The sequence below is a fragment of the Equus caballus genome, chromosome 1, assembly GCF_041296265.1.
Source record: "Equus caballus isolate H_3958 breed thoroughbred chromosome 1, TB-T2T, whole genome shotgun sequence".
Taxonomy (NCBI): domain Eukaryota; kingdom Metazoa; phylum Chordata; class Mammalia; order Perissodactyla; family Equidae; genus Equus; species Equus caballus.
The window spans coordinates 13,538,442-13,565,349 of record NC_091684.1 but is presented as its reverse complement, the minus strand read 5'-3'; the positions used below and the strand labels follow the sequence as shown (position 1 = coordinate 13,565,349).

General features: G+C 37.5%; 1 protein-coding gene and 1 non-coding gene across 7 annotated transcripts in view; one reads left to right on the top strand and one right to left on the bottom strand.

Annotated features, from left to right (window-relative positions):
- INPP5F (inositol polyphosphate-5-phosphatase F) overlaps positions 1 to 26,908 on the top strand; it is an 84,412-nt gene that overhangs the window by 41,661 nt on the left and 15,843 nt on the right. For 5 of the 6 annotated variants that reach the window (XM_070259835.1, XM_023638302.2, XM_023638295.2 and 2 more), the window contains exons 4-14: positions 6,154 to 6,282; positions 6,503 to 6,670; positions 6,788 to 6,844; positions 8,911 to 9,109; positions 9,650 to 9,829; positions 10,727 to 10,794; positions 15,565 to 15,689; positions 16,467 to 16,544; positions 17,475 to 17,595; positions 19,232 to 19,360; positions 25,693 to 25,810. In XM_070259835.1, the coding sequence (XP_070115936.1) occupies positions 6,154 to 6,282; positions 6,503 to 6,670; positions 6,788 to 6,844; positions 8,911 to 9,109; positions 9,650 to 9,829; positions 10,727 to 10,794; positions 15,565 to 15,689; positions 16,467 to 16,544; positions 17,475 to 17,595; positions 19,232 to 19,360; positions 25,693 to 25,810 (1,372 nt within the window). Of the gene's footprint in view, positions 1 to 6,153; positions 6,283 to 6,502; positions 6,671 to 6,787; positions 6,845 to 8,910; positions 9,110 to 9,649; positions 9,830 to 10,726; positions 10,795 to 15,006; positions 15,522 to 15,564; positions 15,690 to 16,466; positions 16,545 to 17,474; positions 17,596 to 19,231; positions 19,361 to 25,692; positions 25,811 to 26,908 lie in introns of those variants that run through there. The other variant, XM_023638314.2, reaches the window with a different exon arrangement.
- Positions 876 to 946, bottom strand: MIR1244 (microRNA mir-1244). The gene has a single exon (NR_032775.1). It is a non-coding gene; the product is annotated as a microRNA mir-1244 (primary transcript).

The window sequence follows — 26,908 nt, the reverse complement described above, 5'->3', positions numbered from 1 at the left end:
ACATTTGTGTACAAGTGTTTGGTGGACATTGTTCTCTTTTCTCTTGGGTGTAAACCTAGGAATAGAATTGCTGGGTCATATGGTAACTCTGTGTTTAACCTTCTAAGGAAGTGCTAGACTGTTTTTCAAAGTAATGTGCCATTTTAAAAAAATGATCTATATAAAGGTATACAGAATCTGTGGGGTTCAAACAAATGAGAACATAGATGTTCTTTCTTTTGAAAAAACATCCTTTAAAGTTTTATAGGCTTGCCATATCTGCATATCTTATTTGCTGTATCTCATTGCCTTAATAGATCATCGCATCATTTTCCATATTTAGTTTCCCATTAGACATCTGTTTGAAGTTTCAACTCCAGATGGACATAGATAGATACCAACTTTTAAAGTAAAATCATTTATTTTCCTTTTCTCAAACAGCACAGCATCAGCCATTAATCTTGGTTGTGAAATGCCAGTTGGTAGAGCGATGGAACAAGTAGGGGAGCCCCATGGGGCTTGTGGTGGTCGTTTTCTTTTTGAGATCCTGTGTATCAAAGTTGTGATAAGAACCAAAGCACATGCTACACAGAACTGGCTGGGCCTCTGGAAAAGGGAAGCTGATCCCTCTGTCAGCGCTACACGTGGTAATCCCAAGGGCTCTGTCTAAACAAAGCATCTTAGGACTGGAAGGGATCCCAAGAAATAGTTTTCTTTATCCCTGCTTTTTGGTAGGACTGAATTTAACCGTTTTTTTAAAGAACAACTCAGCAAAATAAAAATTCTGGTTTATTGTTGGACAACATTGTTTCACTCATATATCAAACAGGCCAAAAAATATAAACAGCAATTTCATAGACAAAAAAGGAAAAAAACCTTTTCTCTTTGATCTTTTTAACCATCTCATACAAACCAACCACTCATAGTACAGCTAAGTACATATGCAAAGAAAGTTACTGGAATGGTTGGAACTGAATTTAACCTTTTTAAAAAGATAATGGTCTAGGGGCTGGCCCGGAGGTGTAGCGGTTAAGTTGGCACGTTCCGCTTCTTGGTGGACCAGAGTTCGCTGGTTCTAATCCCGCGTGCGGACATGGCACTGCCTGGCAACAAGCCATGCCATGGTAGGCATCCCACGTATAAAGTAGAGGAAGATGGGCATGGATGTTAGCTTAGGGCCAGTCTTCCTCAGCAAAAAGAGGAGGATTGGCAGTAGTTAGCTCAGGGCTGATCTTCCTCAAAAAAAAAAAAAAAAGACAAAGGTCTATACTTTCTTTCTAAAGGTAACTATATGGAAGATTCTAAAATATCCATTGAAAATGTTATATTTGAAGTGATTTTAAATTTCTATTTAGAAAAATCAGTTGTAAAAAATAGAGACTTGAAGATAAGATGCTGTAGTGAGCGTGCTTTGCTATACAGATCACAATCCTTATCTGAAACATTTGGGGCAATATTTGTTTTAGAATGCAGGTTTTTGGGGGTTTTCAAAAGGTTATTCCATGTGTTCTGTTTATACCCAGTGAGTCTGGGGTATTACCCCACAATATAGCACATTAATATTTCTTGAAGATTATATGAATATTCATACAATGGGAGGTAAATGATGACAATCACTAGCCTCATATCAGTTCAGGGTGTAGTTTGCCATTAAATGAGTTTGTAACAAACTTAAAAGTAAATTTTCAGGTTTCTGAGTTTTTTGGATTTTGGAGTTGTTGATAAGGAAGTTAAAGGATATTGGGTCTATATGAATTCTGTTCTAAGCCCAGAAAGGATAGATAAAAAAAGAAACAAGAAAAATAAGACATTGCCAGACCTAGAGAGAAGCAGCATCTTCATGGACCGTAAATGTAACAGTAGATTGAACTGAGGCCATAGGCTCCTGGGTTCTGGATCCAGAAGCAGGCAGTGGCAGGTGGAGATTTGGCTCCTACACAGTAAAGGGAACTGAAAGGGCTACATGGGGGATGGGAGCCTGGAGCCATGCTTAATACTTGAAGCCTGGAGCTGGAGTGGGGCTCCCCAGCTTGTCAGAGGAGGCTAGTAGGTTGTCTGCACTGAGTGGGATAATTGTGCATAAAGAATTCTCCTATCTCATAAGCTAGTAGCACTTCCCTTGAGAAACACTGATCTCGGCAAAAGATAAGGATCTGAATTAACACAATAACAATCAGCATGAAGTAGTTGGGGTTGATAGGAGAGACTTTCGGAAGGAGAGTAATGGAAGATGACTCTAAGGTTTCTTGCTTAAGTGATCCAGTGGGTGATGTAGTCGTTGCCTGAGATAGGGCATACCAGAGAAGGAACAAGATTTGGGAAACAGATGTTGACCAGTTTTGGAGATACCGAATTTGAAAGACTAGTCAGTAGTGGGGAGATGTTATATTTTTGGATAATGAGCTCAGAGTAAAAGAATGGAGTTAGAAATGTGGAGTTAAACCTAGTGGTAGTTAAAATGAGAGAAGAGTATAAAATTTTCTAGATAGATCATGAAGAACAGGAAGAGAGCTAAGGATAGAACACTGGGAACCACTATAATCTTTAGACACAGAGATGCCAACAAAGAAGACTCAGAAGGAAGAGTCAGAGGTGAGAGAGGAACCCAGAGAGATTGACGTCATGGGGACCAAAGGAAGAGATGGCAGGGAGTGATTGTTAGTGTCACACCCTTGGAGTTAAGGGTTATCCTTTTCAGAGTTGAGGAGGTCCTTGTTTTACTCTGCCTGAGTAGTTTCACTGGGCCTTCACTCTTTGACCTACCCCAATTAGACTATTTGTTGCTAGTGTTGTTGAGTGGATTCTGACTCCTAGTGACCTTGTGGACAGTAGAGTGGAACACTGCCTGGTCTTTTTGCACCATCCTCTAACTTCCAGTGCTGTGTCAGACAATGCTCCACTGCTATTCATAGGGTTTTCATGGCCAATTTTTTGGTAACTGGGTGGCCAGGTCCTTCTTCCTAGTCTCTCTTAGTCCGGAAGCTCTGCTGAAACCTGTCAGCCATAGGTTACCCTGCTGGTATTTGAAATACCTGTGGCATAGCTTTCAGCATCAGAGCAACATGCAGCTGCCACAGTGTGACAACCGACAGACAGGTGGTTTGGTTCCCTGACATGGAAACAAACCCGGGCTGCAGCAGTGAGAGTGCCAAATCTTAACCACTAGACCACCAGGTCTAATCAGGCTATAGTCTTCACAATTCCAGTGACTGTGTCACTGTTTGTACCCTGCTAACTCACAGAGAGGATTCCATGGTTGAGGAATAGATTTAAAAAAAAAGATTCTGGTAAATTTGAATGATATTAAAGGTGGTAGGAAAGGGACTAATGGGGAGGGGTGGGGGATAATGGAGCAAGGTCCTGATCCTAGAAGAGACACAGCAGGAAACCAGCCTTGCAGAGAGAAACAACCCCGATCCTTGTGAGAATGAGGAAGCTGTGGGTGCAGACTAGATATGCTGCTAGAAGATTACTTTAGAATAGCTAGATCTTTAGAATTGTCTTAGGTATATTCCTGGGGGCAAATTTTGCTGCCTTGAGTCCTCTGAAGGAATAACTGAGTCTGACAAATGTATAATACCCTGTTTTGGATGTTAAAATTGGAACAATCTATAACTTGGTTTGGGATATCTTTTCAGATTTTTTAAAGAAAGTGTTATTAATAAGACTAGGTAATTACTAACATTCTGTATAAAAATGGTTAACCAACAATTGTTCAGTGCCTCAAGCAGAAGCAGCAGCAGGGGACTAAGGGGAGAGTATCTTTTTAAAATGGCTCCTCTGCTGCCCCACTGAGTCTGCACCAAGGGAGGTGGGGATGTGTGAGGTATGTTCATGGAAGAGCGGAGTGATGGTTTTCCCAGGACTGCTTATATGCCTTGTGTGTGGATCTGGAAGTTGCCACTAGCATTAGAGCCCATTCATTCATTTAGCAAATATTTATTGAGACCTCCTATGCTGGGTACTGCTGAGGCACTAGAAACATGTGAGTCAACAAAGCAAAGATCCCTGCCATTATAGAGCTTACGTCATAGTGTGTGTGGGACAGACAATTAACATCAACATCATAAGTTATATTATGTCATATGTTGGGAGGTAGTAAATACTATGGGGAATAAAAGTTGAGCACAGTAAGGGTTGGAGAGGGAGTGGCCAGCGTTGGAGATTGTGGTCAGGTATCTGGGGAGAGGGTGTCTGGGCAGAGAGTACAGCTAGAACAGAGGTCCTGAGGTGGAAGCATTCCTGACATGGTGAGAAATGGCAAGGAGACCAGTGTGGATGGAGTGGAGGAAACAAGGGGAGGAGAGTATAGGAGATGAAGGCAGTGAAGGGAAGATGAGGGCTTGGTTTGGGACTTGTTGAGTTTGGGGTGGCTGGTAGAAATGTTGAGATTTGTAATGCTAGAATTTGGTGAGAGAGCTAGGCTGGAAATATACATTTGGGAGGGAAGAGTTGGCATATAAATGGTATTTGAAGCCATGAGACTGGATGAAATCACTGAGGGAATAGTGAATGCAGATAGACAAAGGGGTCAAGGATTGAACCTTGGGGTGCTAAGACAGTAAGAAGTCAATGGTCAGAAAGGAGCCAGTAAAAGAGATGAAGAACGATGCGTGGAAGCCAAGTGAAGACAGTGTATCAGAGGATGAGGGAGTGAGGAACTGTGTCAGATACTACTGAGAGGTTAAGATAAGGGCCAAGAATCCACCACTGGGTTAGCCAAGTGGAGGTTGTTGGTCATGCTGAAGACAGCAGTTTAGGTGAAGTAGTATGGGGCCAAAGCCAAATTGGAGTGGGCTGGGGGGAGAGAGAGGGATTGGAGGTAGCGAGGAGGACAAAGAAAGAGGACACTAGCTGGCAGAGGGAGAGACTTCAAGTATAAGTGACAAAACTGTCCACTTCCAAATTTGATAAAACAAGAATGCCCCCCCTTAAAATTTCCCTTTTTTTGTTTTTTACAGGGAAAGATTCACCCTGAGCTAATATCTGTTACCAATCTTCCTCTTTTTTTTCCTCTCCAAGGCCCCAGTACTTGGTTGTATATCCTAGTTGTAAATTGTTCTAGTTCTTCTATGTGAGCCGCCGCCACAGCTTGCAAACTGACAGACAGACAGTGTGGTTCCACGACTGGGAAGTGAACCCAGGCCGCCAAATTAGTGAAGACTCAACTTTAACCACTAGGCCATCAGGGCTGGCTCAAAAAAATGTTGTAATCAAAGCTTAAATTAGCTTTTGTTCTCCTCATTAAGGTTTTTGTTTTCATCCTGTTTATTGTCTAGTAATAGTTATTTTGTAAGTAAGACACTAATAATAAGCATTTAGTAACTATTAGCTCGTAACAGGAGTCTGCCACTTGGTGTAGCAATAAAATTAGTGTTGAAAAAATAGAATTAGTCTGCATATGGTTAATAGAATCCTTGTGTACCTTTCTGAATATTTGCTTTGTGTGCTGAGCCACATGAAATTCTCTGTAAAACTGTTGACTTTAACCGGCTAGTTGCCCTCCTCTTAACACGTTGCCATCCTCTTCCTCCCTTTGTTAGTTGGACTGCACATTTCCTTGCAGTTCCTACCTACTGCTTCTTCAAATTTAACTAATCTCTTGCCTCAAAGAGTACGTTTTTATGCTGATTTAATTAGTGTGTGTGAGGATAGGAGGAGAGAGCGCTATTGAAATGTCCAGCTTTTAAGATTCCCAGTAGAGCAGACTCTTGACATGTTCTCAACCAAAACACTCAGTTAACTAGCATGAATGAGTATTTAGCACAGGTAGCTGTAAAGTAATGCCCCTGAAGCATAGCACATGTGTATTTTGCAGTATTTTTAATCTTAGATGCCAATTTCCAAAGCATTAATAAACCTCAACCAGAGGATTTTATTCTTCAGTTATGTTAGATAAGAGCTTACCATAATTACAATCCTAACCTGAATTTTCTGCCCCTAGATCCTAAGTATATCCTGTCCTGAATTCTTTATCCTCTACTGTAGCTTTCTAATCATTGAAACCACAGCTGTGTTTTGTAATATCAGTTGTCTACTTGTGATTTTACTGACTCTTGAGATTTACTTTTAACCACAGTACACGAGCAGTAGCCTCCACTTTTGCACTCATACTTGAACATTTAACAAGCAGATATTGATAATAATGAATTCTCTCTCTCCCTACTTATTTAGCTCTGTAAGAAGCATCATTTTGGAATTAACAAACCAGAGAAGATTATACCATCTCCTGATGACTCAAAGTTTCTCCTGAAGACCCTTACGCATATTAAATCCAATGTATCTGCTCCTAATAAAAAGAAAGTAAGAATTTAATTGATATGGGCTTGGAATTTATCTTTGATTAGTTTTAAATTGAGTAATTTTCTGGCCAGTAAGCATATTTTCAAACCACTTGTCCCATTAAAGTGCTGTTTCTGCCTGGCCTTGGGGTTATTTTCACTTCTTCCCTAGGAAGTTGTATATTATCCACATAGTGCTTTATGTATAATTCCTGCAATAATAGTAGATTCATTTCTTACAGGTTAAGGAAAGTAAAGAAAAAGAGAAGTTGGAGAGAAGATTACTCGAGGAATTGCTGAAGATGTTCATGGACTCGGAATCCTTTTACTATAGCTTAACCTATGACCTGACCAATTCGGTGCAGAGGCAGAGTGCTGGGGAGAGGGACCTCCGGCCCCTCTGGCAAAAGGTACCTCTCACAGCTCAGACCAGGGTTTGCCCTCAGGACAGTTTATGACCTGTTTGGCTTCCGTAGGAAAACTGAAACAATGTGTTTCTGAACTGTTTTATTCTCTACCTTTCCCAGGTTGATGACCGATTTTTTTGGAATAAGTATATGATACAAGATCTTACTGAGATTGGTGTAAGTAGTTGTTTCTAAAATATTCTGAGTTAGTCATCATTGTTAAGCAAATATTTTTTAATTGTGTTAAATTTAAAATCTCGCTGTAATGTTTCCCCTATAGGATGGAATTATTTAGCTGGGGAAAACGAAGGCATTATTTTAAGGCAGTTCACAGTTCCACAGCCTAGCCACAGGCCAATCTTTTAGCAGGTTCTCATAGGATAGTAGTAATTTAAGGCTGGGGAACTCATGTCTACAGACTTCCTGTAAAGGAGCTATTTTTTATTGCTCATTGGAAATGTTGAAGCCCAGTTTTCTTTAATGATACCATGTCATTTATCTTTCCTGTTTCCTCGTCTAGTGGTTGGGGCAGACAAATCTCCAAGGACATTCTGAGACTGCCAGTATTTGACTCAAGGAAGACAGGGAATATAATGAGATTATCGCATGAGATTCCTTCTGGTTTCATGATTACTTTCTGCTTTTAGTCTGTCACATGTTTTGGAGAATTATGACTGTCCAAGGACAATTAATTCATTTATCCAGTCAGTCAACAAAGATTTTTTGGAAGGGCTGCTATGTGCCAGTTACTGTTCTGTACACAAAGTGGGCAGATAGCTGAGTAGTGTCACATATTATCTTTTTCTTAACCTTTCAGAAATTTCAAACCTTTTTTTTTTCTCCCCCTTGGTGGCAGTTACTATAAATGATTCTGACTATCTGGTGGTGTCTAACACTAGGTATCTATCCTGCCTGTCTTGTGAATGAGGCCTGAAAATGTTCTCACCTCTCTTTATGATGCTGATCAACTATGACCATCAAAACTCTGTGGGTATGGGATTAAAAATAAGGGTGTCTATAATGCGTATTTGTCCTATTTGCTGACATATTAAGTTCTAATATGTTTTGCAGAGTTTTTTCAGATACCCAGTTAAAACTGATGACTTGCAATAAAGGTGGCATTTGACAACATACATTTCTCTGTTCCTGTCAAGAGTTTTGCATTTATTGATAGAATAAAAATGCAAATAGTGGGAATGGTGATAAGAATAGTGAATGCAGGTAGACTCTTCAGTTCCCTATTTTCAACTCTAACCACCTTCCTAAGATCCTATCCTCATAGGCTCCATGAAACAAAACAAAACTGTGAAGTAGGACCTAGACAATATGATTATGGAAGAAGAGATGAGTTTGAAGTTGATGCTGAGGTTAAGGCTAGATTCAGCTATCGAGATAGGAGAGAAAGGGGGACGAAGAACAGCTCTCTGGAGCATTTTTTGTCGTCTCCTGTCCCTGCATACAGTCAGTTGAGAAATGTGAGTATTCTTAATCTGAAAGACACAGAAGAGGAAATCTCTAACTTTAATTAATACTCTCTTAATTATGTTTGATGACTTTTTAAAATAAGATATTTATGGAAAGGCATTTTTTTTTTTTGATTCATTTACCACTTGGATTTTAGCTTGGTGAAGCAAGTTTTTTTTTCTAAACTAGAAAATAGAGTAGACCTCTGTGTTTCATAATAAAGTGATGAGAGTGGTTATATTTTCTTAAAGGTTTAATACACTTGGGAGTTAAAATCAACCATTAAGCTTTATTTTCTTTATAGCAACAGAAATAATCATAATAGCTACATTTGTTAAATACTTAATATAAGGCAGGCACTGTGCTAAACACCTTTTACATCTTACTCATTTAATCTTCACCACAACCTTACAAAGTAGTAGTTTTTTGTGTTTCACAAAGCAGAAGGTGGTGGCGTGGTGAGGTTAAGTGATTTACCTGAGAGAGTTAGTAAGTGCTGGAGCTTGAAGTTGTGCTCCGCGGTCTGGCTCCTGTGCTGTGGTTTTCTCAGGAAGCTCTTTTTGAATGATCACCATAAAGAAAAGGAAAGGCTCTCCTCTCCACTCTACCCTCTCCCTCCCTCCATTCCCTAGTGTTCTCCAGTAAGCAGAAAATATGGTTAAAGAATGGAAGGTTTCTGCTTCTAATAAACTGACAAATATGTGTTAGCCACCGTTGGGGTTTAAGAAAGTAGCTGTGCTGACAGGATAGAAACAACATGATGTTCATATTGTTTTCAGACACCAGATGTGGACTTCTGGATTATCCCCATTATCCAAGGTTTTGTGCAGATTGAAGAACTTGTGGTTAATTATAATGAATCATCTGATGATGAGAAAAGCAGCCCAGAAACCCCCCCTCAGGAGTCTACCTGTGTAGATGACATTCACCCACGATTTCTAGTGGCTCTCATTTCACGCCGAAGTAGGCATAGAGCAGGTGAGTAGAGGGCTGTGAGAGCGTGCAGATCACACCCAGGCCGGAACAGAAAATCTGCCGATGAGTTGAAGTGCTGATGACAGTAATGGATTTGGAGACAGTTGGTTTCAAAGTACTCAGTGACTCTGCGATGTACTTGGGGACCAATTATTGGAGAAAGGTGAATGGGGAAGAGTTAGGAAAGGAGAAAGAAAGGAGGTTTGTATATGGAGAAGAGAAGAAAGTCACTTGGGATGTGGTTCTAAATCCCAGCGTTCCCACTGACGGCCTGTATCACAGTAACCCATCCTTCCCGAGTGCCAGCACCTCTGGGAAAACCTTTCTCTTTCAGTTTGCAGGAACTATCTTAGCTTCAACTTTTAAAAAGCAATGATGCTATAGTTACGATTTTGGTTAAGTGGATACTGTTCTGCTTGACAGTTGCGTGTTAGATCCCCAGGGCTATTCTGAAAGACGTAGATTTGGTTAAGAAGCATAATCTAGTTAGACTAAGTAATTTTAAAAAAAATGTTGGTGTTTTCTGTTTTAATTTGCTTATAGGAATGCGCTATAAACGAAGAGGAGTGGATAAAAATGGAAATGTTGCAAATTACGTGGAGACTGAGCAATTAATTCATGTTCATAATCATACCTTGTCATTTACTCAAACACGAGGCTCTGTGCCTGTCTTTTGGAGCCAGGTTGGGTATCGATATAATCCAAGACCTCGGCTAGACAAAAGTAAGCATATCAATTATTTGGTTTGCAGATGATGATTTCAGAGGGAATACTTTAAAAAGTGTTAGGTACTTTATAGCTTTGGATTTGCTTTGCCAGATCCTTCATTCAAAACAGTAACTCATATAGTGAAATTTAATAGAAAGTGATATAATAATAGTAATAATATTTGTTGACAATTTTAGTAATTTAACAATAAAATTCCCCAACAGTAGAGCAAAACATAGCTTGTTTCAGATTTTAAATTATTGTTTCTTTGAAGAATACTTTATTGAATGCTTAATTTTGGAAAAGGGTAAATGTAGCCAATATTTGTAGAAGCAGGAAATAACAAGACAGCATTGACAAAAAGTAGATAAAGTGCCTTTACTCAAGTGTCTCACTGTGAAAGTTTTGTTTTAAATATTGGGGGTTTAATTTTCTTCCAGTATTTTAAATTGAGCACTGGAATAGCTAAATCATGTTAATCTAATTAGATTACTGAATGAAGTTGATTTAAAAAATTGTTTACAGAACATTTTTCTCTCAAAACCTAATTTATATTCGTGAGATTTCAGTAAAACTTCAACTTTTAATATCCTTTTTTTTAGAGGGATTTTTATTCTTTTGTTATAAACCACATGAAACCTTTTCTGACAAGTAGGCTGGATATGCAAATACATGTCATAATTTCACAGTTTGCACTTTCTGTATGTTTCAGTTTAGTCTAATTGGGAAAAAAAGAAATCAGAATATTTGGCTTAGCATTTCATTTTAAAATATAGGTATTGGTTTTAGAGAATCTTAGTTCCATTTGGGCTGTCATTAAATTATTTAAAAGTAAGAGTAAAGATGGAATAGACACTAATTTCTGTCTTAAACATGGGAAGGAAAAATAGATTTTGTATCACTTCTTTGTAGGTGAAAAGGAAACTGTTGCCTATTTCTGTGCTCATTTCGAAGAACAACTGAAAATTTACAAAAAACAGGTGGGCTTTGATCTAGTAACAAAATGTTCATATTTAGAAATGATTGTGTATCTGTTTCTTTAAATTTCACGAAAATAACAATGTACTTTTCATAATTAAGCAAAATGGCATTTGTCATGAAGTTGAAGAACACATAAGCTAAGAGTATTCTTAATATTCTTTAAGAATTGTCATTGAGTCAGCTACTTGAGACTGTTTTTAGATGAGATTAGTCTACTGTCAGTTAATTTTTATAATCTGAGAAGTACCTAGAGCAAGAAATCAAAGGCATCTCTCAGTACCACATACAGTTCCACCTCCTAGAGATAACAGTTGGATATGTATCTTTCAATATTTCTTTCTCTGCCCACCTTTCTTATGTATTCATACACTCATATGTACGAATGTGATCATATAAACAAGAATCAATTTAAAACTCTTATGTGAAATACAAGTTCAGTAAGATGACCAGATTTCAAATACAAGAGTAATATAGAACAGTCAGTAACTGTCTTATCCAGTAGCAGTGACCAGTCTGAACGTGTAATGCCACGGGATGCATTTTTCTAACAGCAACAAAAATAAAAGAGGAAGAAATAACCTAGAATCTAATAAACATACAAAAAAGATACCGTAAATATGGGGGAGGGGGAAGAATTACTGAAGAACACAAAAGAAAACCTGAATAAATGGAGAGAAAATACCATGTTCCTGGAAGGAAAGCCTCAGTATTATTGAATAGACTCCAGTTCTTCCAAAACTAAGATATAAATTTTGTGCAGTCCCAGAGAAGGTCCCAGCAAGGAAATAAAAAGCAAACCCTTAGACTGAAAAAAATTATACAGTTTGATAATAAGAGATAAAGGCAAGTATTGGGGAAATCAGAGCTCTCACATTGCTAGAGGTGAGCATGAGTTGGTGCAGCTGGTTTGAATGGTATTATCAATCAAAATAAAATATGCTTATATTTTTAGCCCAGTAATTTTGCTTTTTGATATCTATCCTACATACCATATACGAAAATCAATTCCAGATGGATATTGATCTAAATATGATGAGTTAAACAGAGAAAAAGGTAGAATATATTTTTCACCTTGGGTCTCAAATAAGACTTAAAAACTACCAACTATAATGAAAAAAAATTGATAAATTTGACTTTACTAAATTTTAAATTTTTATTAAAACTTTATCATTTGTTATTCATTGAAACTTTGTTAAAATTAAATAGGACTTAAAAAGCACCAACTATAATGAAAAATTGATAAATTTGACTTTATTAAAATAACCTCTATTTGTTAAAAGGCACTATTAAGATAATGTAAAGGCAATTTATGAAGTGGGAGAAGATATTTAAGATTTTTTAATACATATATATGACAAAAGACTCATATCTAGAGTAGTATAAAAACACTCTTATAAATCCATAAAAAAGATGTATAACCCAAAAGAAATCTAGAGAAAAGACTTGAGAAGACTCTTCATGAAAAAGCATACCCAAAAGATCAATACACGTATGAAAAGGTGGTCCACTTCGTTAATCACCAGGGAAATGCAAACTAAGACCACCACTCACACATCTGAATGGCTAAAATAAAAAAATTGGGAAATACCAAGTTTTATCAAGGATGTGGAGCAACTGGAACTCTAATACAGAGAAGTTTTAAATCTTCCTGAGAGAAATGTGTTCAATCAAGGAAGTATGTACAGGAACATTCATTGCAGCATAAAAGCAACCTTGATTGTTCATCAGGAGGGCAGTGGGTAAGTAAAGCAGAGCACATCTAAAGTGTTGAATACAATTGCTTAAAAATGATGTGGTCGATCTGTGTGTACTAACACGGAAAGATCTTAAAATCACAGAGTGAGAAAAGAAAGCATATGGTATGTTACTATTTAAAAAATCCCACAAAACAAAACTGTCTCTTATATATATGTACTTGTCTTGCATATATATGTTCTCACACATCCATGGCATGCACATTTATATGGGAATGAATTTATGTGGGCTGAAAGGGGATGCCCCACACGAGTAACAGGAGGTCCCTCCAGGGAAGGCTGTGGGCCTGGGTTGTGGTCAGGAAGGATTTGACCTTTATCCACGTTGGAGTATTTTATGATGTGAATAAATTCATGTGTTAGCAATATGTGTAATTATAAATAGCATTACAAAGAAGAAACCACAATTTAAATGTAACACATAATCATTGTAAAAATGGAAACAATACTGAGGTGTGTAAAGGAAGCAGAAGAAATAGCCTCATCCCTGCTCCCTGTTGTCTTTAAAGATCTGTTTCTACGCATCACTTTTATAGGCGTATATATTAAGCAGACACCTCCTCGTTTCCAGCAGTACCCTGACAGTGTTCACTCTTCCACCCTTATCCTCGAAATTGCTCTCTGGGAGACGGGCCCACGGTTGGTCTGCCTCAGTTGTGAGGGCGCCACTGTTGCTCTTGCCAGTGATTGGTTGGTTTAGTTCTGTGTCTGTTCGTTGGCAATTTGGCCAGTGAGGTCTAGTGTGAGGGGAAGTCTGCTGGGAGGCTTCTGGGAAAGATTTCCTGCTCTAATAGAAAGAGGTACAGGAACCCACAGTCTCTGTGGTGATTGTGTCCGCATTTCATGTGGTACTGCTACAGCTATGTCAAGACCATGAAGGAACTAGCCTGAGGGTTGACCAGTACGCTGAGGATGGCAGAACAAAAAGAGGGAAAGAACTGGTATGGGTAACCACCGAACTGTGCAGTTCTGGAACTAAGCAACCTCCAGACTTCTTGTTCTGAGATTTGAGTCAGTGATTTGTCATTTGCAGCAAATCTTGACACATGCATATATACACATTCAATATTTAAGTCAAAAGAGGGCTATACTATGTGTACTATTATTCTGCAATTGTTTTCATTTAATATCTCATGGCTTATTATTTAACCATTTCTCCACTGGTGGACCTTTAGGATGTAATTTTTGCTATTATAAAAATTCTCCAGGAAACATATCTTATATATTTTGGGACACTTGTGTGCTTTATAAGATGAATTTCTAGAAGTGAAATGGCTGGATCAAACAATGTATATTCATTAAAGTTGATACCTACCACTCTGTTGCTCCCCAAAAAGATCACACTAGTTTACACTCTCAGCACAATGGGAGCCAGTGCCCATTTCCCCATATATTCACCAATGCTGTCTATATTTAGTATTCAATTTTTGCCTGTGTATAGGTGAAAACTAGTTTTCTGTTTTAAAATTTGCATTTCTATGATTATTAACAAAGTTGTGGTCTCATGTTGATTGGCTATTTGTATATTTTCTCTTGTGGATTTCCTCTGTATCCTTTACCCATTTTTTTCTTACTGAACTTATAGCACTCTTTATATATTACTGGTTTTTATGTTGCAGGTATATTCCCCTAAGTAGTCCTTTGGTTTTTTTCACCTTTGCTTATACTGTCATTTGTTACAGGTTTTAAATTTTTATGTTGTCATATCTGTCCACCTTTTTTTAATGCCCTCTGGTTTTTATTTTATGCTTAGAAAGTCATGTCCCATCTTACAGTTATGGAAACATCATCCCAAATATTCTTCTAGCTTTTTGTAACTTGAAGAAAAAGCATTTAGATCATTAATGCATCTAGAATTTATTTCGTGTATAATGAGATGTAGGGAGCTAAAGTAATTTTGTACCCCCCCATGTAGATTCTTATCCCAATACCATTTATAGAATAGTCCATATTTTTCCCAGAATGATATTGTTATCTTATCTTAGATTCCTCAGTGTACATAGGTCTGTCTCTAGGCTCTTTATTCTGTTGTATTGAGTCATTTATCTATTTCTGCACTAGTACTATATTTTTATATATATAAATTTATATATATAAAATATATATATTATAAATATATATATTTAATTGCTATAGATTTAGAGTATGTTTTGCTCTCCAGTGGGACAAATCATCCTTTATTACTAGTTTTCAAAGTTTTTTCCACATATTTACCCTTCTAGATGAACTTTAGAATTAACTTGTCAAGTTCATAGATCTTGATCGAATTTTGATTCAGACTGTGGAATATATTAATCTGGGGAGACTTGACATCTTTACAATATTGAATCTTGCCGTCTGGCACCATGATATGTCTCTCCATTTATTCAGGTTTTCTTTTATGTATTTCAGCAAAGTTTTATAGTGTCCGGTATGTAGGTCTTGTATCTATCTTTCTTTCTTTCTTTCTTTTTTTAGGAAGATTAGCCCTGAGCTAACATCCACTGCCAATCCTCCTCTTTTTGATGAGGAAGATTGGCCCTGAGCTAACATCTGTGCCCATCTTCCTCTACTTTATATGTGGGATGCCTGCCACAGCATGGCTTAACAAGCGGTGTGTAGGTCTGCACCCGGGATCTGAACTGGCGAACCCCGGGCCACCGAAGCAGAATGTGCGAACTTAAGCGCTGCGCCACCAGGCCGGCCCCTTGTATATTTCTTTAAAAATTATTCTAGAAACTTTAAGTATTTGCTATTATAAAGGACCTTGTTTTCATTATGTATTCTAATTGGTTATTGTAAATAAATAATGTATAAAAAAGCTGTTAATGTCATTGATGTAAACAGTTGTATAAACGTAAATGTAACAAATGGACATCTAATTTTATCAGGAAAAATTGATGCTTGAGTGGATTAATTTCTAAGTATGGCTATGAAATATTTCTAAAACATAATTCCAAATAAATTCATTAAAAATCACATTATCAGCCTAACATCTGATTAAACTGAATTTTTTCTTTCTCTTTACTCTCACAGGTTATTATTAACTTGGTAGACCAGGCAGGCAGAGAGAAAATTATTGGTGATGCTTACCTGAAGCAAGTGTTGCTCTTTAACAACTCACACCTCACTTATGTTTCATTTGACTTCCATGAGCACTGGTAAGATGGCTTCCTGAGAGGAGTTTTGATCAGTTGCAATGTTTGTGGTAGATGCTGCTACAGAGACCTTAGTTTTTCTTCTCTTTATTGGGAAGAAAAATTTCTTCTTCTCATCATTGTTAGAAAAGGAAGGAGAATCATTTGATTACTTAGTTTTAATTTTCCTATGGGTTTTATTTTGGCTAAAAATTTAATTATTCCTGAAATATTTTCAGTCTTTCTCTTCCAAAATTACTTAAAGACTTGAGTTCCATTTTTCCTTTTGTTATTCAGTTAAAGAACTTCTGGAGCTTTTCCTTTCCACTTTAGTTTGAGCCTGTAGAAGTAATAGTCTTCTTACTTAAAAATCATCCTGCTGTCTCATCTTATACTCTGTTAGTAATACTTCTTTCCCTGTGGATAGAGTTCACTAGAGTTTGCTCTTGGAAAACAACAGTTGGTAAATCTTTTTGATGGTAACTTGTGTGTATTTTGAAAGCAAGTTTCTCGTGTCATAATCCTGGCTCTAACGTGGGTATTGAAAATTTGGTGGGAGAGAAGCTTCTGATGCCTGGGATATGTTTCAGTGTATTCTTAAGTATATCTTCTTTCACAATGCAGATTAGTTATAAACATTTATAAAATTGCTTGTATAATTTATAGTAGTGTTAACCTCATGTATTTATAGTAATAATTTTCTTTAAGTTTTCCAAGCAACCTTAAATATCATACCTTAAGTTTAAAAAAAAAAAAGAAAGTCATTAAAGACTTTTTTCTTTCTTTTGGCATGTATTTTAGCCGAGGAATGAAGTTTGAGAATGTTCAAACACTAACAGATGCCATTTATGACATTATTCTTGACATGAAGTGGTGTTGGTATGTATTTCATAAGTCCGTTTGACAAACTCTTGGTCTGTGATATCATATTGTTTGTCTGGTGCCACTAAGCATTAAAATAATAGCAGCAAGCTTAGAAAGCATTTTTGTTTTTCTTGTTTTGCTTCCCAATTCCTGTTCTCCTTTTCAAGAGAGTGTTAGTTATTAGGCAGTGTTAGCTTTGAACAGGGAAAAGGTGTCAGATGGTTGGGCAAAATGGAGTGGAATGGAGTGAGATCCTCTTTAATTCCTTCTATTCCTCCATGGTCTGCATTCCTCTTTCTCCTCTTTCTCACCATCCCTAATGTGAGAAGGAAGGATTAGAGGTACTTGGTCTCAGTTTTCAGTCATTTCAAAATTATCCGAGAAGGGAAATGATTCTCAGATTACAGGAGGGAGATGTAGGAAGAAGAAATTGGCTTAAAGGACAGAAGAGAACATTCGATTAGACTTTAAGGCTGTGGGTGGCCAGAGAAATTAGTTGAGCAAGGCATGCTGCATGACTCCTCACTGGGTGGCAAAATGAATTAGTCTGTTCAAGCAAGTTTAGATGCATTTCTACATGGAGTCAAAAAGGAGGGACAGGATGGTGTTTTAAAGTGCCTTCTGGTTTTAAACGTGTAGAAAAGCATAACTTAGGGTTATGTCAGGTCTGCCTAGCAGTTGTATGAGTTGGGGCAAGTTACTCTTTCTGCACCTCAGTTTGTCTTTTTTCAAAATGGCGGTAAGAATATCTTCCTTGTCAAGTTATTGTGTAAATTAGCAACAGTGTCTACAAGGGACTCAGTAGTGCCTGCCATGTCATAATATTCCAAGCAAATTGATAACCAGTGCTGCTGTTATTATTGTTGTATTTAAAGAATTGTGGTTTTGGAAAAACTTATTAAAGTATTTCGTATTGTAAAATATTCCCATACTATTTTTGAAAAGGGTTGATCAAGCTGGGGTGATCTGTAAACAAGAAGGGATTTTTCGTGTTAATTGCATGGACTGCCTGGATCGCACCAACGTGGTCCAAGCTGCCATCGCACGAGTGGTCATGGAACAGCAGGTAATTTGGAGTCTGTTGGATTGTAAATATTCATTTCCATTTTTATTTTCACATGTAAACAAATAACTAAAATCTTTGTCCTGTAGAAAATTTACAGCATACAAACATCCTTCTTCCATCAAAACCCGGAAAGGTAACCTTAACTAGAAATAAGTTGAACCAAGTGACATTTTCTTAAGTACTCTTTTCAAAAATGTGAAGTCCAACATTTGAAAATTTATTGGGTGGAACTGTGTCTTCATATACCTTTTATTCTTGACATGTTGTGAGACTTGGGGCAAGTTACTTTCTGCACCTCAATTTTTCTTTTTTTCAAAATGGGCATAATAATATCTTCCTTGTCAAGTTATTTGACAAGTTATTTTCTCTCAGCTCCATACCTTCTGTATTTGGGGCTGGGAGTCTGTACATCACATTTTTTTTTTTTTTTTTTTTAAAGATTGACACCCGGGCTAACAACTGTTGCCAGTCTTTCTTTCTTTTTTTTTTTTTCTGCTTTATCTCCTCAACCCCACACACAGTTGTATATCTTAGTTGCAGGTCCTTCTAGTTGTGGGATGTGGGATGCTGCCTCAATGTGGCCTGACGAGCGGTGCCATGTCCGCGCCCAGGATCCGAACCCTGGGCCGCCGCAGCGGAGTGCACGAACTTAACCACTCAGCCCCGAAGCTGGCCCCATGTACATCACATTTTTGCTCGGCTGGCCAGCTCCATGTCAGGCTCTTCCAATAGGGGGCGCTAAAGGAAGACCATGAGGCTGGAGGAGTTAAAAGGGACAAGCTTCTTCCCCTGTGTTGTATTCTGTCAGTGGTGCCCTCTCTGGGGCTGTTGGTTCCTTTGACCCCACAGAACCAGCCTCTTCCCTTTATGCCCCAGTTGGTCGCAACTGCTTCCTGCAGTAATGATGTCTGTTACTCAGTATCCCCTTCTAGATCTTTCAGTCCTCTAACACCTGAGAAACCAATTTTCAAGGTGGAAGTTCCTAACATGGTTTTTCGGCTTTTTCTTTTTCTTTTTGATAGAACCTAATGACTGGCCTTTGAGGATGTCAGTCTGCTCCTTCTAATGTATCATTGAAGTAGCCAGGCTTTTGAGCCCAAGCCGTGGCTCTTCCACATACTGGGTGTTGACCCCATGCAAAGAACTCAACCTCTCCAAACTCCTGTCTCCTCATCTTTAAAATAGAAGTAATAAGAGTATTGATTGTATAGGATTGTTATGAGGAGTAAATGAGATAATTTATGTAAAAAAGCTCTTAGAACCCTAGCCCTAGCATAGAGTTAACATTTCTTCGTCACTTACTGTTCTGCTACTATTAATATTATTGTTGTTTCGATGTGCTTTTTTAATAGTTTCACTTCATAGGCAAATTTAAAACAGACAAAATATAAAATGAGCCTACCCATTAAAAATTACACCAAAACAGTATAAATATTTCATTCTATCTATTCACCTGTAGCAGTTCATAAAACTCTCTCTCAAGTGGTGCTTTATTTTGAAAAAGTCTGAAAACACCCTTTCTTTTATTTAAGGGTCCTAAATTGTATATGAACATGCTTCCTTTTTCTGTATTATATATTTTATGCTATGGTTTCTTGGCTCATATTTAGTTAATCCACCAATGTGTTGATTTTAGCTGAAAAAGTTAGGTGTGATGCCCCCGGAGCAGCCACTACCAGTGAAATGCAATCGGATCTATCAGATTATGTGGGCCAACAACGGTGACTCCATTAGCAGACAGTACGCGGGGACAGCTGCTCTGAAGGTAAATACCTGCAGCGAGCATTGGTGGATCATTCTGTGGGACACACAGTGTGGTTTAAAACCAGCTTTGTTTTTGAGAGAAAGGTCGGTGAGCTATAAGTGGTAGGTCTAGAATGTTTAGCTAAGGCAGGGGTCACATATTCGAGTTCCTGCTGAGGCCAGGTGATGTGACTCACGCAGGCCACCCATTAGATTAAAGGGAGAGATGGGGCTGTGTGGCCCTGAGGAAGAGCATATGTTGTCTCAGGAGGGTGCTGTTCTGCTACTTCCCCTGGACAAAGGCCCAGTGTTGCTAGATCTTGCAGTTTTTCAAGGGAGTTTGGAAATTTGGAATTTTATGTGAGAGAGTTGGCTTTTAAAACTTTATACAGACAAAGCAAAACATGTCTGTTGATGGGATTTGGTCTCTAGTATGATAATTTGCCTCCTCTGAAATTTGAATCCCAGCCCTGCCTCTTACTAGCTCTGCGACCTTGGGCAAGCCACTTAACCTCTCTGTGTCTGTCTCCTCATTTGTAAGACAGGAATAATACTAGACCCACTTCAAAAGACTATCTTGGGATTATATGAGTTAATGCATGTGAGGGCTTAGACCATTCTCTGGCACGTAGTAAATGCTGAAGAAATACTTTATCATCTTTTGATGGTTGTTATAAATAAGGTCTTTTGAGGATCCAACAGAGCTAATCTTCATAGAACTTAATTTAAATGAAAAATAGAGTCACTGGTCACTAAATACTCCCTGTGTGGGCAATAGGAAGTGACTGAATTAGTTTAAATTAGGTTTGTGTTAATTTTCCTTCAAGCTAATAGTACATCTCAGGATATTTCTTATAACAAATTTCTTATAACATCAAGGGCTCAACAGTCATCAGATAGTCCATCTTTTCGTTTAGTGATAAATATAAAAAAACTTTTTATTAATTAAGGAAACTTAACTTTAGAAGTCCTTGTAGAAGTTATTGTTTAAAGAGAAATACTTCTTATGCACCCAACATTGGAGCACCTAAATATATAAAGCACACACTAACCGAACTAAAGAAGAAATAAACAGCAATACAATAATAGTAGGGGACTTTAATACCCTGTTTGCAACAATGGATAGATCATCCAGGCAGAAAATCAATAAGGAAACAGCAAATTTGAACAGCGTTATAGATCAAATGGACCTAACAGACATATACTGAACATTCCATCCAATAACAGCAGAATACACATTCTTCAGAAGCATACACAGAACATTTTCCAGGATAGATCATATGTTAGGCCACAAAACAAGTCTCACAAGTTCAAGAAGATAGAAATTATATTATGTATCTTTTGTGGTATAAAACTAGAAATCACTAATGGGAGGAAAATTGGAAAATTAACAAATATGTAGAAATTAAACAGCATAATCCTGAACAACCAATGGATCCAAGAAGAAATCAAAAGAACAATAAAAAAAATCTTGAAACAAATGAAAATGAAAACACAACATACCCAAACTTATGAGATACAGCAAAAGCAGTTCTAAGAGGAACGTCTATAGCTATAAATGCCTTTAAGGAAAAAGAAAGATCTCAGATAAACAATCTACATTCTATCTTCAGAAACTAGAAAAAGAAGAAACTAAGCCCAAAGTTAGCAGAAGGAAGGAAACGATAAAGATTAGAGCAGAAATATATGAAATAGAGAATATGAAAACAATAGAAAAGATCAGTGAAACTAAAAGTTGGTTTTTTGAAGAGATAAACAAAATTGACAGACTTTTAGGTAAACTAACCAAGAAAAAAAGCACTCAAATGAAATTATAAATGAAAGAGACATTACAACTGATAGCACAGAAATACATAAAATCATAAGAGACTACTCTGAACAATTATATGCCAACAAATTAGAAATTTAGAAGAAATGGATAAATTCCTATAAACATACAACCTACCAAGACTGAATCATGAAGAAATAGAAAATCTGAGCAGACCAGTGAGTAAGGAGATTGAATCAGTAAGCAAAAACCTTCCAACAAAGAAAAGCCCAGGACAAGATGGTGTCACTGGTGAATTCTAACAAACATTTAAAGAAGAACTAACACCAATCCCCTTCTCAGACTCTTCCAAAAAATATAAGAGGAGAGGACACTCCTAAACTCATGTTATGTCAGGCCCTGATACCAACACCAGGTGAATACACTACAAGAAAAGAAAACTACAGGTCAACTCCCTGATGAATATAAATGCAAAAATTCTCAACAAAACACTAACAAACCAAATTCAACAGCACATTAAACGATTAAACACCACCAAAATCAAGTGGGTTTATCCCTGGGATGCCAAGATGGTTCAACATACACAAAATTGGTGAATGTTATATACCATATTAATAGAATAAAAGATAAAAATCATACAATCATCTCAGTAGATGCAGAAAAAGCATTTGACAAAATTCAACATTCTTTCATGATAAAACTCTCAACAAATTGGGTATAGAAGGAACATACCTCGACATAATAAAGGCCATATATGACAAACCCACAGCTAACACCATACTCAACAGTGAAAAGCTAAAAGCTTTTCCTCTAAAATCAGGAATAAGACAAGAGTGCCCATTTTCACCACTCTTATTCATCATTGTCCTGGAAGTTCTAGCCATAGCAGTCAGGCAAGAGAAAGAGATAAAATGCATCCAAATCAGAAAGGAAGAAGTAAAATTGTCTGTGTTTGCAGATATGTATAGAAATCCTAAAGACTCCACCAGAAAACTGTTAGAACTAATAAATGAATTCAGTAAAGTTGTAGGACACAAAATCAACATACAAAAATCATTTGTGTCTATAAACTGACAAACTATATACTGACAACAATCTGAAAAAGAAAACAATCCCTTGTACAATAGCATCAAAAACAGTAAAATACTTAGGAATAAATTTAACCAAGGAAATGAAAGATCTGTACACTAAAAACTTTAAGACATTGATGAAAGAAATTGAATAAGACACAAGTAAATGGAAAGATATCCTGTGTGCATTGATCAGAAAAATAAATATTGTCAAAATTTTCATACTACTCAAAGCTGTTTATAGATTCAGTGCAATCCCTATCAAAATTCTGGTGGCATTTTTCACAGAAATGGAAAAAATCAATCCTAAAATTTGTGTGGAACCACAAGACCCCTAATAGCCAAAGCAATCTTGCGAAAGAAAAACAAAGCTAGAGGCATCACACTCCCTGATTTCAGACTATATTACAAAGCTATAGTAATCAAAACAATATGGTACTGTCATAAAAACAGACACACAGACCAATGGGACAGAACTGAGAGCCCAGAAATAAACTCACACATATACAATCAACTAATATTTGACAAGAGAGCCAGGAATACTCAATAGGGAAAGGATAGCCTCTTCAATAAATGGTGCTGGCATTAGTCTTTGGGTGGTGAATGTGATGTAGCCTACACAGAAATTGAAATATGATGTACACCTGAAATTTATATAATGTTATAAGCCAATGTTATCTCAATAAAAAAGGTAAAAAACTAAAAATAAAGTTCTTGAGAATATAAAAAAGATGTTGGCAAAATGGGATATTCACATGCAAAAGAATTAAATTGGACCCCTATCAAAATGGATTAAGGACTTAATGTACGACTGAAACTTTCCAGTTTACTCCCACAAGAAAACATAGGAGAAAAGCTCTGTGACATTGGTCCTGGCAGTGACTGTTTGGATGTGACACCAAAAGCATAAGCAAGAAAAGTAAAAATAAACAAGTGGGACTACATCAAACAAAAAAGCTTCTGCACAGCAAAAGAAACAATCAACAAAATGAAAAGACAACCTGTAGAATGGGAGAAAATATTTGCAAACCATATATCTGATAAAGGGTTAATATCCAAAATATGTAAGAAACTCATACAGTTTAATAGCAGAAAAACAAATAATCTGATTAAAAAATGGGCAAAGGACCTGAACAGACATTTTTCCAAAGAAGATATACAAATAGCCAACAGGGACATGAAAAGGTGCTCGACAGCAGTAGTCATCAGGAAGTGCAAATCTAAACCATAATGAGATAGCACCTGACTCGGGTTAGAATGGCTGTTATCAAAAAGACAAGATAACATGTTGGCAAGGATGTGAAGAAAAGGTCACCCTTGTACATCGTTGTGGGAACGTAAATTGGCATCGCCATTATGGAAAACAGTATGGAAGTTCCTCAGAAAGTTGATGCCACATATGGGGCCGGCCCAGTGGCGTAGCAGTTAAGTTTGTGCACTCCACTTTGGCAGCCCAGGGTTCACTGGTTCAGATCCTGGACACAGACCTGTGCACCACTTATCAGGCCATGCTGTGGCAGGCATCCCACATATAAAGGAGAGGAAGATGGGCATGGATGTTAGCTCAGGCCCAATCTTCCTCAGCATTTTAGAAAAGGATTGGTGGTGGATGTTGGCTCAGGACTAACCATCCTCAAAAAAAAAAAAAAAATTGATACCATATGATCCAGCAATCCCATTTATAGGTATATGCCCAAAGGAAATGAAATTGGTGTCTAGAAGAGATATCTGCACCCCATGTTCATGTGGCATTACTCATAACAGCCAAGACATGGAAACAACCTAAGTGTCCAATACTGGATGAATGGCTAAAGAAAATGTACTCTATTTGTGTGTATTTGATGGAATGTTATTCAGCTATAAAAAAAGAAGGAAATCCTGCCATTTGTGAAAACATGGATGAAGCTCGGGGGCTTTACGTTACATGAAATGAGTCAGACAAAGACAAATACTACATGATCTAACTTATATGTGGAATCTAAAAAAGCCAAACTGATAGAAACAGAGTTGATTGGTGGTTACCAGGGGATGGGGGAAATGGGGAGATGCTGGTCAAAGGGTACAAACTGAGTTATAAGATGAATACATTCTGGGGATCTAATGCACAGCATTGTGACTATCGTTAACAATATTGTATACTTGAAATTTGCTAAGACAGTAGATCTTAAATGTTTTCACCACACACATGTACAAAAAGGAACTATGTAAGGTAATAGATATGTTAACTAACCTTGTTTTTTTCTTGGTGAGGAAGATTGACCCTCAGCTAATAGCTCTTGCCAATCTTCCTCTTTTTTCTTTTTTCCTCCCCAAAGCCCCAGTACATAGTTGTATATTCTAGTTGTAAGTCCTTCTAGTTCTTCTATGTAGGACGCCACCACAGCATGGCTTGATGAACAGTGTGTAGGTCCATGCCCGGGATCCAAACCGGTGCACCCCAGGCCACCAAAGTGGAGCATGAAAACTTAACCACTATGCCACCAGGCTGGCCCCGTTAACTAACCTTAATGTAATGATTTCACTATATATGTATATATACACATATATGAAATCATCACATTGTACACCTTAAACTTATACGATGCATTGTCAATTATATCTCAATAAAGCTGGAAAAAAATATTTATTTTTTTCCTTTGATATTAAACTTCTTTGGACACAACATTCACGTCTCTCTTCTGTAATAGATTCTTATTGCCAAATTAATATTTCCTGTGAATGACTTAACTAATTGGCAACATGTTCTTCCTAAATGGTCAGTTTTAGGACAAGGCCTATTTCTGAGATTGCCTTGGATAGAAATAGTGGGGTTGGGATAGGGTAAAAAGAGACTGTACCTTACTTGCCTTAAGTTTAAATCACCACCTCTTCAGGGACTTGCTCTGACACCTTTGTTGTGAAAAGCACGGGAAACAAAACAATTAAATCTTGATTGGCTCATTCTATAGAGATTGTCATGTGCAGCAAGGTACAGAAGCCTCCGCTCTCTGCATCCACGCATCCACGTACACAGGTGCTCTCTCTGCATACATGCATCCACGTACACAGGTGCTCTATACACATGCACACACACGCAGCTACATACACAGGTGCTCTATACACACACATACACATGTATCCATGTACACAGGTTAAATTCCATTATAATAAACTCTAGGGAACTGTCCACTTGTTCCCACTTCAGAAATTTGTGGGTTTTGAATATCATACCAGTTTGTGGCTTGAAAATCTTTCTCTTGTTTGTTATGTAATAAGTTTTGACCTGTAAATTCTAGAAATTCTGTACTTTGCCAAGAATTGCCTTACGTTAAAGCACCATGTCTAACATAGTATGCTTAGTTAGTTATTTGACATGCTTGGGTCAGAGTCAAATACTAGTAGATAATTTACTTTAAATACATTATTTGGAAATTATGAAAGCCTATAGAATCCCAGTCTTGAATTGAAGGCCCACATTGACTTTGAGAACATTGTTCCGTTTGAATAAATTGTCAAAATGACTTTTTTCCTTGACAGGGTGACTTTACAAGGACCGGAGAAAGAAAGTTAGCAGGAGTCATGAAAGATGGAGTTAACTCAGCAAATAGGTATTACCTGAATCGCTTCAAGGATGCTTACAGGCAAGCTGTTATAGGTAAGGATCATCAGTGCCTTTCTTACTTTAAAATTTGTTATTCCTTCCATGACTAACGTTTTACAGAAAACAACTTCATTAACATAGTTCATATGTTTTATAATATACTTGTATTTTCAGATTGAGCCTCTTACCCAATAAAGCAAATTCAAATTCAGATTAGAATTTGAAAATTTTTTTAGGCTGGAGCAACAAAAGGAACCACTCATTTCCTTACGTATTTGTCAGTTTGCTATTCATGTAACAAAAGGCAGGGTTAAGGCTCCTGGAGTATGGAATAAGGTACCCTAAAACCTCTTCAACTGAAAACTCCATGTTCTATTTGTTTTTTCATTACTCAAGGCTGAGAGATGTAACAAGATGATTTTCTTTCCCCATAAGACATTTATCCTATGTTCTTGCTGTGGACAAATACACCATCCTTTGTAAGTATGATTTAATAGGATGTTAAGGTATCAGGTTTAGAGATTATCCTAACCAATTCTTATCATTATTTAGAAGAGGAAATGGAGGGTAGACTGCTTAGTGGAATTCATGAGTTGGCATGTGTTTTTGTTTTTATTTCTGCTGAGGAGGATTAGCTCTGAGCTAACATCTGTGCCAGTCTTCCTCTACTTTATATGTGGGTTGCCACCACAGCGTGGCTGACAAGTGGTATAGGTCCGCACCCGGGATCCAAACCTGCAAACCCAGGCTGCCAAAGCAGAATGCACCGAACTTAACCAGTGTACCACGGGCCAGCCCCATTGGCATGTTTTTAATTTAATTTTTGTGAAAGTATTACCTTATGGAATTAACATCAATGTACAGTGTTCTGGATTAGAAACAAATATAACACCTTGTCCTGGGAATATTTTTAAAATCCTATTTTTTAACCTGATTATTTATCATACGTGAAATAGAATGGCCTAGACACAGGCTAGTTAGGAATTTGAGGAGTCTTGTGTAAAGAAGTTTGGCTCAGGGGCTGGCCCCGTGGCCGAGTGGTTAAGTTCATGTGCTCAGCTTCGGTGGCCCAGGGTTTTGCCAGTTTGGATCCTGGGCGCGGACATGGCACTGCTCATCAAGCCGTGCTGAGGCGGCGTCCCACATGCCACA